General features: G+C 40.3%; 1 protein-coding gene across 1 annotated transcript; it reads left to right on the top strand.

Annotated features, from left to right (window-relative positions):
- Nucleotides 1–4,290: 4,290 nt before the first annotated feature.
- LOC140365764 (homeobox expressed in ES cells 1-like) lies at nt 4,291–11,423 on the top strand. Its single transcript, XM_072452324.1, has 4 exons — nt 4,291–4,439; nt 5,423–5,538; nt 10,943–11,044; nt 11,229–11,423. Exons 1-4 carry the CDS (start codon nt 4,349–4,351, stop codon nt 11,421–11,423), a joined length of 504 nt encoding a protein of 167 aa, XP_072308425.1. The 5' UTR covers nt 4,291–4,348.
- The last annotated feature ends 1,078 nt before the right edge of the window (nt 11,424–12,501 follow it).

Raw genomic sequence — 12,501 nt, forward strand, 5'->3', positions numbered from 1 at the left:
CGCACAATGAAGTTGACCAATCAGCGCAGGTTTGGTGTCTTGGTTGCCAGATTGTCATTACAAATAAATGCGGTTTGTGCGTTATATGTTACCGCTGTGTGCGCTGCCGCGCCAGCAGCGCTACTACACTAGTGGCGCACGCTGCGCTTGCACTTCGCATAAGACGGGTTGCCAGATTGGGAGCCCTTTTAACGCCTCGGGGCCCTACGCGGCTGCTTAGTTCGCTTATAGGCTGGGCCGGCCCTGGTAGACATACGCACAATGGAATAAATAACCTCAGGACTCCAAATAAAAATAGACAAATTTAGAAAACAATGGACAAACTTAATATGCTCTAATTCCTCGTTTTTTTTCCTTTCTGATGCCACTTCCTTATCTTCTACTTTTACTCCTTTACTTGCCTTATGTTCTACCTGGCCCAACTATTTTTTCCCCTTTCATTTTTTCTTTCTGTTGTTTTTGTTGATCTATGTTCTAATTTAAAAATAATAATAATAATGATCTTAACTGTGTTTTAGTAAAATAAGTAGTTCAACATGTCATGGCAATGTAATAAGCGCCCTAATTCCTCAATTAAATTGTTACTAAACCTGAATCATTCTTAAACAAAAACTATTTGTACCGTATGAATTCAGTTTTTGTTTATGTTTTGCTAAGAGAATTAAAGTGTAGTTATAAAGTGGTGCCTTTGTTCTTGTAGTGGGCTATGCTATGCAGTGGTGTGCTCAAAGTTGTATATTTTTGTACTAGTAAGTAACCGAGCAACATACAAGAATGGTCAAATATTACTTAAATCAATATATGTCCAACAGATCAATGAAATAATGCTTAAGACATTAAAGACTTGAAGTATTTGCTGCTGAAAAGTATAAATTATATTATAGAAAATAGCAATAAATGTCGCTGCATTGAGTAAAAACAAGAGAGCGAGCTCCGAAACGATCTTTGTCCATCATCACAAAATCTAAATTTAAGTAAATCCGTCTCCAAAAGGCAAAAGTGTGACCGTAATATGATCAGTTGTAAATCAGGCCTATTTCCCATTCCCATTTAAATAACAAATTTAACCTGCAGCGTGGTCATCTGCATGATAACAGCCCCATAGTCACACAATGCAGACTAGATTAGGTTGATAGCATTAGCGGTCTCCAGCAGAGGTGTATTAGTGCTGCTATTGTCATGTACTATATTATTAGTTTAAGCCACAACATTCGGTCTAAATCGTTAAATAGAGAAAACTGCTGGAAATCCATTTTTATGTACAGAATATGCTGTTATTTCAAAACTAAAATAAAAGAGAATTTGAAAAAAATAAACATGCAAATGTAGCAGTATTTTTTGAAAAAGCTGAAAGCTGGATTTAGTGAGATAAAATAAAAATATGTTTTCAGCTCGATTAAATCCACTTTATTCACATTAATAATATGGGGACAAATCCCTTTTTTGACACAATGTAATTTCAAAACAGAGGAACGTTTTTGCAAATAAACTATTCAGAAATTAACTTATAACTTAAGTTATTCTTGACAAATATTTAGCCAATGAAATGTAACAAATAGGCTGTAGTTAAGGGGAATAAAAAATGCGCATTAGATTTACATACACCAAACACGCATTGGAAATAGACGTAAAATGATTTTATGCAGTTCTTCAGCTGTAGGTTTCTTTTTCTGGGTCGCTCCTCAATCTATTTTGCTGCTCTAAGAATGAGCTGCACCAAAACTTTTATCTCTGTAGCTGCCGGTGGTTTCTGATGAGTACATCTGTTCAAGTGGTTCTTTCATACTGTTTATTGTGTTTATTGTGTTTATTATGTGAAAGATGTTTTATCTGTTTATTATTCTGTTTTTTATGCACTGTAGCTCTGTTCTTTGTGCTGCTGCCTCTTGACCAGGTCATTGTTGTAAATAAGAATTAGTTCTCAATCGACCTAGTTAAATAAAGGTTGAATATAAAGAATTCTTATGTAGTAATAATACGTTTGTTATAATAATTAATAATTACCTTTGCATAATAACTTGCCCAAGTATCTACTCTACTTTGTATTGCGTCACTCCATCACTTCTAAAATGACGGATTTTATTCAGTTTAGCTTAGATTAATATTCATGTTTTGATCTGTATTTATCATATTTGTTTATTCTCTTCACTTATTTAGGCCTGCACCTATGTCCTAGTTTAATTCTACTTAATTTCTACACCAAACTTTTCATTGATGCCATTTTATATTCTGGATCTGGATTTATGTTCCACTCTTTCTTCTTCTCTGTGGAGCCGCTGCTGGAGCCTGACTCGTGGGCCCCTGGTGGAGGTTTAGTGTCTCCTCGGGAGGCAATGCCTTGTTGCTGCAGGCGACTCTTTACTCCTGGTGCACGTGGCTCCTCTGATGGTGCTTCCCCAACTTGTGCATGTGTACTCAGCCTCATGTATTTTATTGTGTGTATGATTTATTAATTGATTGAATTCAGCCTGTCAGGAGCAGTGGACAACCCGAGTGGAGCGCCTGGTCCATCTCCAGATCTTGAGCCAGGTTTGGTCAGGAGAAACTATCTGGATTCACCTCCTTTGTATGTTTTAGGTGAATGGAAGTGTATGGAGAAGAAAACCCCCACAGACACAAAGAGAACACGCAAACTCTACACTTGGTCAATAGAACTTCTCGTGTAGAGGCGTGCTGCTCAGTTATAATGAAGCTGTTGGAAAACAACTCTTTAAGCTAATTGCCACCCCTGCTTTCCCCTCACAATGAGCTTAATAGCATTAACGGTCTCCAGCAGAGGTTTATTAGTGCTGCTTTTGTCATGTATAATATTATTAGTTTAAGCCACAACACTCAACTTAAGTCATTTTCTACTTTAGTTTATCCACTCAAGAGCAGCGTTATGTAGGACATGTTTTTGAGGGAAACTATTAATCCAAAGTTGTTCAAATTAAAGATCCAGGTGGTAAGCCAATATGAGATAGGCTAATGTCTATTCTGTGATGTGAATGGGTAAATATAGAGGTGTTCAAGTTGACAGGTGATGGCGTAGTCCTGCCGCCGTCAGAAGTAAATTATTTTCATTATTTGTAATACACAATTGTGCCACCAGAGAGCATGTAAGTGTCCCATTACAAATTTAACAGTGCCTGGGTGACAAAAAAGTAAGGTGAAATGCAGAAATAATGAGTTCATCTCATGTAGACTGAAGACACCTGAGGGACACTTTATAAATATATGATTACAGGGATCCAACATTTGTGAAAAAAAACAGACTGGATTATGAAGTTCTTTGTCTGCGATGGGAAGATTTTTAACAGCTCTGGCTCAGGCATGTGGCTAACATTTTAAACCATGTTTTTGTGTTTATTCTATCTTTGAGTGGTTTGGTCTACTCACTTAAGCAGTGCTTTCATCTGCTTTCATTGAGCTCTGTGGTGCTGTTTTGCTGCACCGCGTTCACTCTCGTGTTTACATAATCGGTAGGTCGACTGCTGAGGGCTCCAACTAATAATTAGAAGAATGATTGTACATCCATATTTTTCACTGCAAAACTTTGGTTAAAACAGCAGGCAGAATATCTTGTTTGAGATAGTTTATCCAAACCTCCAAACATGGCAAACTATGAAAAACCAGGGCTGTTTTAAAACATTACAGTTGAACAGTGAAGTTAGCTTGACTCCCACATTTTCATAGAACATCCAATCTCAACTTACAATGTTCAAATGACAACCAGATACTGTTCAAAATGAGATTACTGCTATACCGACTACATTCAGCCCAAAAAGTTAGCATATCTGCTAGCGACCATGTTATGAACTTAAATCTAACGTTATGTTGGAACCGAATGTCACATAACTTTGGAAAATGGAGCTAGAAATTAGACTGACTGTTACAATAGTTGTTGACCAGAGTAACAAAGAGATAAACAACAACAATTTCTCTGAATTATCTACAAACATCCAAATGTGTGTGTTTTGGTTTGTTTTTTGTAGCCTCATTAATGAAATAGAATGTTCATAACAGTACCAGCCTGTTCGCGCAGCAAGAATACATACGTAACTCCTGGAGGGTCTATAATTTTACTCTAAAAGTCAATTACCTGTCAACCATTGCTATTGACGTTTCACCTGCTCTCCTTACTGCTGTTCTAATCCTCATTGTTCCTGTGGAGATTTACACTGTTCTGTGGTTCTTTCTCATGTAAAACTGCTCTTAGGCCTATTTAATTACAGCTAAGACCCTCCCTCCTCTACACGGTGGTCCTACTTAAACCACTCGACACCTTTCACTCCTGCGCACTGGAACACGTGGCTATGATCACACACATTTCACTTTGCACATATCTTATATTTGGATAGATTGCAACATGGCATCCAAGGAGTTTTCCATTGAGAGGATTTTGAAGAGTGGGAATGAGGACAATTGCATCCGGACCAAGCTGCACAGGCCTTGGACAGGTGAGAGGTTGAATGTATATCCTTTAAGCAAGCTCTTTTCACTTGAGTTGTTTAAAGTGCATTGTGAACGTTTTCTGGTGTTGTGGCTGAAGATGTGACTGGTTTGCCTGGAATGTTGTAGCATGACATAATATTTGCATTTTTCAAGTACAGGTTGTTTTTGTCTTTAAGGAAAAGAAAAAAAAGGTTTGTTTTCATGGACATCCACCAGGAAAGTTATATACTGAAAAAAAACACTTCCCATATTGCTCTGAATTCCAGAACTAATAATATTTTTGAAATATTATTTCAAAAATCATAATTTTCAGCCTGTTCACCCAAAACCACCTCCTATACGGTGTGTGTATGTATATACTCCTATAGGAGTTTAAATAACTTAAAATAACATGAAGTTTGATTTTGAGAGTTCTGTGTATTTCAGATCTGCCTTGGGTCCAAATGTTTTTATTTTTCTCAATCTTTTCTTCTTTAAACAAGTAAACCAGCATTCAGTCAAGAGAGGGCTTTTTGTAACATGCACAAATAAATTTTAATGTGTTTAAAACAGTTTCTATATCACAGCTCAAATGCAAACTTTTGTTAAACATAAAATTTAACAAAACATCAAAATAAAATATGGAATAAAGACTGCCCCATATTTGTATGTGAAGAATATTTCAGCTTGTGGTGTTATTTTAATATGTATTAGGCCTTTATACAAGAGTTCTGCACTCTTGTCTTTTAAAGTAAACATTCTATAATGATTATTATCATGTTTATATCTGTTTGTATTATGATTTTAATGCATCATTGTAAAGCGCTAGGAAATACCTGCCCCTCTCTGATCTGTCAGGATTTACTGAACCCTAGAGATAGGTACAATGACGGCTTAAGTGACAGGAAGTAGTCGTGCCGTTGTGCACAGAGCACTCTAAAATGTGAAGAGATGTAGAATAATTTTAGGCTTAAGTAATATAACTTTCTTGTGATATCTTGTTTTATAGTGGACTCGGAGACAGAGAAGGAGAACTTTGATGTTCATTCTGATTTGAGCACAATCAGGCCAAACTCCCTCTGGTTTATGGGACGAAGACCAAGGACCGCCTTCTCCGACAAACAGGTAGAACTTATCAAGTCAGTCCTTTTGTAGTAGTTGTGGTAGTAGCCTATGTCTACGTGCAATTACTGATGGATAGCATTTTGTTTGCAAGGAAGTGATTGCTGAATTACTTACTTACGTACAGTAGATTTTATAGAATATTTTGTAAAATACTGTGGCTTAGGTGTCATGAAGGCAAGGCAAGGCAAGTTTATTTGTAGAGCACATTTCATACACAAGGCAATTCAAAGTTCTTCACACAGCAGGAAAAATGCATTCAAATCACAAAGAAATTACAGAAACAGAAATACAATAAAATTAACTAAATTAAAAATTATCAATCCAACTGATTGTCTAAACTAATAAAATCACAAACAAAAGAGAAGAGTGCAGAGAAAAAATCCTTTCAGTCATATGCGCAGCTAAACAAAACTGTTTTTAGCTTAGATTTGAACATTGTCAGAGTAGAAGCCTGTCTCACATCTTCAGGAAGACTGTTCCAGATTTTAGCTGCATAAAACTGAAACGCAGATTCCCCATGTTTTGTCCTGACTCTGGGCACCAGCAGGAGGCCGGTCCCTGAGGTCCTCAGAGTCCGAGATGGTTCATATGGCACTAACATAGCCAAGATGTACTTTGGTGCTAGGCCATGGAGAGACTTGTACACAAGCAGAGCTGCTTTAAAGTCTATTCTCTGAGCCACAGGGAGCCAGTGCAGAGACCTGAGAACAGGACTAATGTGATCATACTTCCTGGTTCTATTCAGGACCCGAGCAGCAGCGTTCTGGATGTACTGCAGCTGTTTTACAGCTCGTTTGGAGAGACCAGTGAGCAGGACGTCACAGTCTAATCTACTGGAGACAAACGCATGGATAAGTCTCTCTAAATCTGGTTTTGACACTATATTTTTGATTTTGGCAATGTTTTTTATATGGTAAAAAGCTGCTGATGTTATTGATTTGACGTGGCTGTTAAAGTTCAAGTCTGAGTCCATTATTACCCCCAGATTTCTAATTTGGTTTGTAGGTTTTAGAGCGAGACTCTGGAGGTGACCGCTAACACTTTCTCTTTGTTTCTGTGGCCAAAAATATAATTTCAGTCTTGTCTGAGTTCAGCTGGAGAAAGTTGTTTTGCATCCACAAACTGATCTGTTGGATGCAGTGACAGAGTGAATCTACTGGTCCATAGTCACCTGCCGATAGTGAAACATAGATCTGAGTGTCATCTGTATAATTGTGATAGAACACATTTTCACTGCGTATCAACTGACCTAACGGCAGCATGTAGAGGTTGAACAGAAGGGGACCCAGGACTGACCCTTGGGGCACTCCACAGGTCAGGGTCATGTGGTCTGAGACACAGCTACCAATTTCAACAAAGTACTTCCTGTCTTCCAGATAGGACCTTAACCAGTTTAGGGCAGTGCCAGTGATGCCCACCCAGTCCTCTAGTCTCTGTAAGAGGATCCCATGATCAACGGTGTCGAAAGCAGCACTCAGATCTAACAGAATTAAGACTGAGGCTTTGCCCATGTCAGTGTTCAGGCGGATGTCATTTGTCACCTTGACAAGAGCAGTCTCAGTGCTGTGATGAGGTCTAAAACATGACTGAAAAACATCAAATGAGTTGTTTATTAAGAGGAAATCTGTGAGCTGTTGGTAAACAACCTTTTCAAGGACTTTGCCCCAAAATGGCAGATTAGAGATGGGCCGGTAATGACTCAGTACTGCGGCATAAAGACTGCTCTTCTTTAGGAGAGGCTTTATGACCGCAGTTTTCAAAGACATTAGGAATGTTCCAGATTGAAGCGACATGTTAACTATGTGAGTGAATGGTGCTAACAAACTGTTCAGCACAGACTTTAGAAATCTGGTGGGTAACACATCAAGGCAGCATGTAGATGAACTCAGACTGGTGATGATCTCATGGACAGTTTTGTCAGTTACTGGTGCAAAGTGAGTTAGCTCTAAGTGTCTTGGTGGTTTTAGGGTAATTTTTTGCATTGTGGGATTTATAGCATTTTTAATGCCCTGAACTTTGTCATTAAAGAATAATGCAAACTCATTACACTTGGACGTGGAAATGAGTTCTAACGGCAGCTGAGCTGGAGGGTTTGTTAATCTGTTTACTGTGGCAAACAGGACACGCGAGTTGTTACTGCAGCTTCCAATTATTTCAGAAAAATATCTTTGCCTAGTTCTACATAAGATTAGGTTGTACATGTTCAGCTTCTCTTTGTAAATCTCTTTTTGAACCTGGAGTTTTGACTTGCGCCATTTCCGTTCGGCCCTGCGGCACTCCCTTTTCTGTGCCCTGACCGAATCATCATTTCTCCACGGCGCCTTCTGCTTATTTTTAACCATTTTAGCCTTCATAGGGGCGATGGTGTCCAGAACATTCAAAACACTAGATGTAACAGAGTTCAACAAATCATTTACATTAGAACATGAGACATTTTCAAAGTTTATCATTTCCATAAACAGTGCACCCGTGTCATCATTTATGTGTCTCCTCCGAACAACTGCAGGATTAGCCGGTGGTTTGGGAGAAACAGACAGGTCAAAGAAGACACAGAAATGATCAGACAGAGCAGCATCGACCACATTGACATTTGAAATATTTACCCCCTTTGTAATTATGAGATCTAGAGTGTGTCCTTTGCTGTGGGTGGGGCCTCTCACATGCTGAGTAAGACTGAAGGTTTCAAGGACTGCATCAAGGTCTTTAGTGTTTCTGTCACAAATATTATCAACATGCACATTGAAATCACCTGTAATGACCAAACCATCAAAGTCTGTGCATACAACTGAAAGCATCTCAGGTAAATCATGAATAAAACTTTGGCAGTGTTGGGGAGGCTTGTATAAAACAATGAAGAGAATGGATGGAGACCGTTTTAGCTCCATTTTAAAGGATACATACTCAAATGATGAAAACACCCCAAAAGACAACCTGCGGGTAATTATTTCATCTCTAAAGACAGCACAGACTCCACCCCCTTTTTTGTTTTCTCGTGTTTCAGATTCAAACTTAAAGTTGGGTGGAGCAGATTCTATCAGAACTACATTTCCTGTGTTTTTGTCAAGCCATGTTTCAGTTAAAAACATAAAATCAAGATTATAAGAAGAAATAAAATTATTAATTAAGAGAGATTTGTTACATAAGGATCTGACATTTAGCACAGCAAGTTTCAGACTAGTTTCAGTGGGACTGGGCTTTATAAGATAAGATAAGATAAGATATTCCTTTATTGTCCCACATGGGGAAATTTCATTGGTGCAACGCAGGTAGATACAGAGGTAGATGCAGAAGAACAGATCACTTATAGGAAGTCTGAAAAACACTTTCAGTAGAAGATCTCCTATAAATAAATAAAAACTCCCATAGACAAATAAATAAATAAATACCATTGCATGTGATCCCGACAGTAATTGCACATGAATATGTGTCACGACAGCACATAGATTGCACATGAATTTCACAGTAATTGCACATGAATTGCACATGAATTCCAACAGTAATTGCACATACGACAGAATTGCACATCAGTATTAGGTTAGGTCAGTATTGCGACGGGATAACGTGACGATCTCCGGGTAAGACGACTGTTCTCCGCAGTTTCATGAGTTCCTCCTTTGTATAAACGCGGTACGGCGCCGGGCGGGGCCGGAGCCATGGGACTCAGAGCCAAGACACATCGCAACGACACGACGAAAACACTCAATCCAGCCGAATAAAGTCAAAACAAGTTAATTTAAAGCGATTCCAGTGCGTGTCCCGATCGTTCGTGAAGTTCCTCTTTCATATAAACGTGTATATAAACGTGTACCGACGACACGCCGTACTTTAGCGCGGCCGGAGGGCGTGGGGGGGGCTGGTGGGCTCGCTCGGAGCTAGCTCACGTCACAACAACACAACGAACGCAACGAAAAACGCTCAAATCCAGCCGAAAAAAGTCAAAAACAGTTGAATTAAAAAACTATTCCAGCGCGTGTCCCTATCGTACAGTAAAATAGAAAAAATATACTAACTATATTTACAAAATATAGGAGATAAAGCACAATAAGTGTGAGAAAGAAGAGAGAGCGTTTACACCGGGCTGCCAGCTGTACCAGCGCCTTATGACGACATTTATCTTTTCACAGGGAATATGAATCACATTTCTCAGATTGGGCATGACTCGCATTTTGTTTTTCCATCTGTGTGATGATGTGACTACAAAAATAGCATTAGGGGGGGCTCTTTTTACATAGGGCCCTGGGTTGGTTTGATTTTTAATGTGACAATAAGTCCCGGCAACGCTGAGACCCAGTGCATCCTAGCTATGGGAGATACCAGGTGAAAGGCGAGGTTGGATGGGTGGTGGGGCTTTTGTAGCCAAGGAGAGTTTGGGACCAGGTGAGAGGCGAGGGGGGATGGGTGGTGGGGCTTTTGTTGGTGTAGTCGGCTTGTGCAGGGAAGAGTTGATAAGTATTGACATAGCCCTTGCTATATTGGGCGTGAGTGGAGCCATCTTAATGCCTGATTTGATCAGACTTTCAAAATGGCTGGGAAGGCCCATGGGTGAGAGTGGAGATGAGAAGGAGAATGATGAATCTTTAGTGGGAGTAGATGTTGCAGGGGGAACCCAGGGCTGGTGTGAAGGCAGGGGCGATGACAGGGATGTTGTTGGGCTTGTCACAGATGGGTCCAAGGCCTTTGAAGATTGTTCCTTTGCTGGAGGCGGTGGAGGTGAATGTGGAGCAGCTGGAGCTGAATCCTTTGCTGGTGGTGGTGGAGCAGCTGCTGATGAATCCTTTGGCGGAGGCTGAGGTTGTGGTGCTTTTGATGTTGAAACATTGGCTCGGTCTCTGGCTGATGGAGCAGGAATTCTTCTCTCATTCCTCTCTTCTCTAACTATCTGCTCAGGACCCTGTCCAGGCCCAGTCCAATGTCTCAGAGCGTGGAGCAGGTTCTCTGTCAGCACCCTCACTCCACCTCTGCATAGGTGGGGGCCATTTCTCTTAAACAGGTCCTCTCGTTTCCAGAATAGATAGAAGTTCTCAATGTAGTGTAGTCCTCTCGGGGAACACTCTTTGGACAGCCATGTGTTCAGCTGAAGAAGCCGGCTAAACTTGTTTATCCTACTGTCGATGTTTGGAAGAGGTCCACTTATGAATGTATGGTTTCCATTTTATCAAGCACGTCGAATAACTTCAAGAAGTCTTTTTTCAAAACTTCAGTCTGTTCCCGCCGCATGTCCACTGCACCCACGTGCACAATCAGCTGTTTAGCTCCTCCATGCTTAGCCATAATATTTGGAAGGAGTGACGTTATCTCAGAAACGTCACTCCTTCCAGAAGTAGTTCCAAAAGTGTGATTAATAACAAAGAAACATGTCAAGTATTTGTGGTATTAGAAAAGGTAAAGTAAAGTGCTGTTCCAGGTGGGTGTGCTGGAGAAGGTTTTCCAGCTGAACTGTTACCCGGGAATCCAACTCAGGGAGGAGCTGGCCCTCACACTCAGGCTGGACGAAGACAGGATTCAGGTAATGTTTCCCCGTTTCTTTTCTTTGAGTTACCTTCTACACCTTTATTAAGAAGTGTTTCTTTTATTAAGAAAACATACCAACATTTAGTCCTATTCACAGCATTCTGTCCTGTCCGCATTTCCCGCGAAACGGCTAATGACACTGTATGAACTGCATGAATACTTTGATTTTTTTGCTTCAGATCTGGTTTCAGAACCGCCGAGCCAAACTGAGACGCTCACTCCGAGAAACACAGCTGCACCGCGTTCAGTCGGCCCTCGGTGACCTCATCACGCCAGAGGACAAAGAGCACAGCCGGGGACACGGGAGGTCGCTGGAGACTGAACCATGTGACGCCGGCAGGGCAGCGCCATCGCCTGTCAACGATGGACACTGATCTGAAGTCTATGCTGGGACTTAGGGATCTTCTCAAAATAGGTTGAAGCTTAAAAAACGTCTCTCTCTGGACCATCTCCCTCTCTCAAAAGACTAAAAAAATGTTTTTTTTAAATTTCATGCGTTGATAAAACGATAGTAGCTTGATAGACCCTGCTCACCTCTAGTGAACATTCCTGAACATCCTGTGGTATGTTTATCAGTAGAAGTGTCAAGAAATTAGACATAAACCAATGCCATTCCTTAACACACAGAGAACACAATTCAACTTAGAATATGAAACGAAACAGAAACGTCAGACTTTTTGTGTAGCATGCATGGGATCAACCGTCGGGCCGGGTCACCAGACTGTTGTAAGCAGCCTGGCGACCCTCCTTGGTCTCACACGTTTTTTCTCTTGCAGGTTAGTTTTATTACAAATTATGAAATAGGCGGCTCACATTCTCATTGGTCAGCTTCACATCAACCATTCTACTTTTACAACTGTCTCTTGTATTGTCTTTAGAGATAAGAGCCTTGGTGAATGTTTACCTAACTCCCCTGGAGTGTTCTCCCTTCCAGTAAACATTCCTTTGCACCATCTTTACGATACCTTCACAAATGCAGTTTGTCACACATGCCGTTTTTATCTTAGACTAATGATGCAGATAATATACAAATATCGTGATATCACTATTATGCAGATAAAATACATCACAGAAATATAATCATATATTTACATTTTATCACAAGAAGTTAGGAACTCTCCAAATAATGTCACCTGTCGCGCATGTTTGTTTACTCAATCCACATGGTCCACGGGCCCTAGGGGCCCTACGACCGTCCCATTCAACCCAAATTGTGAGCTGACCACATTGAGATAGTCTCAAGAGGATGAGAGAGTGAGAAACTAATGTTTCTTGTCAAAACTTGTAATTGTCAATTGCCTGTGTTTAGACCTTAGACATGTCAGAATGACAGAAGCAGAACATGTGCTTTTGTCTCAGTGAGAATCTCACGTCTTCTGTGATTGGCCGAAACCTCATGCGGGGTTTGTGTTGGTCCTTCTTCCGGTCAGTGTGTAGGGACGTTACTAGAGC

This window comes from Eucyclogobius newberryi, unplaced genomic scaffold (genome assembly GCF_026437365.1).
Source record: "Eucyclogobius newberryi isolate DKJ021-1_F unplaced genomic scaffold, fEucNew1.0.hap1 SCAF_19, whole genome shotgun sequence".
Classification (NCBI taxonomy): Eukaryota; Metazoa; Chordata; class Actinopteri; order Gobiiformes; family Gobiidae; genus Eucyclogobius; species Eucyclogobius newberryi.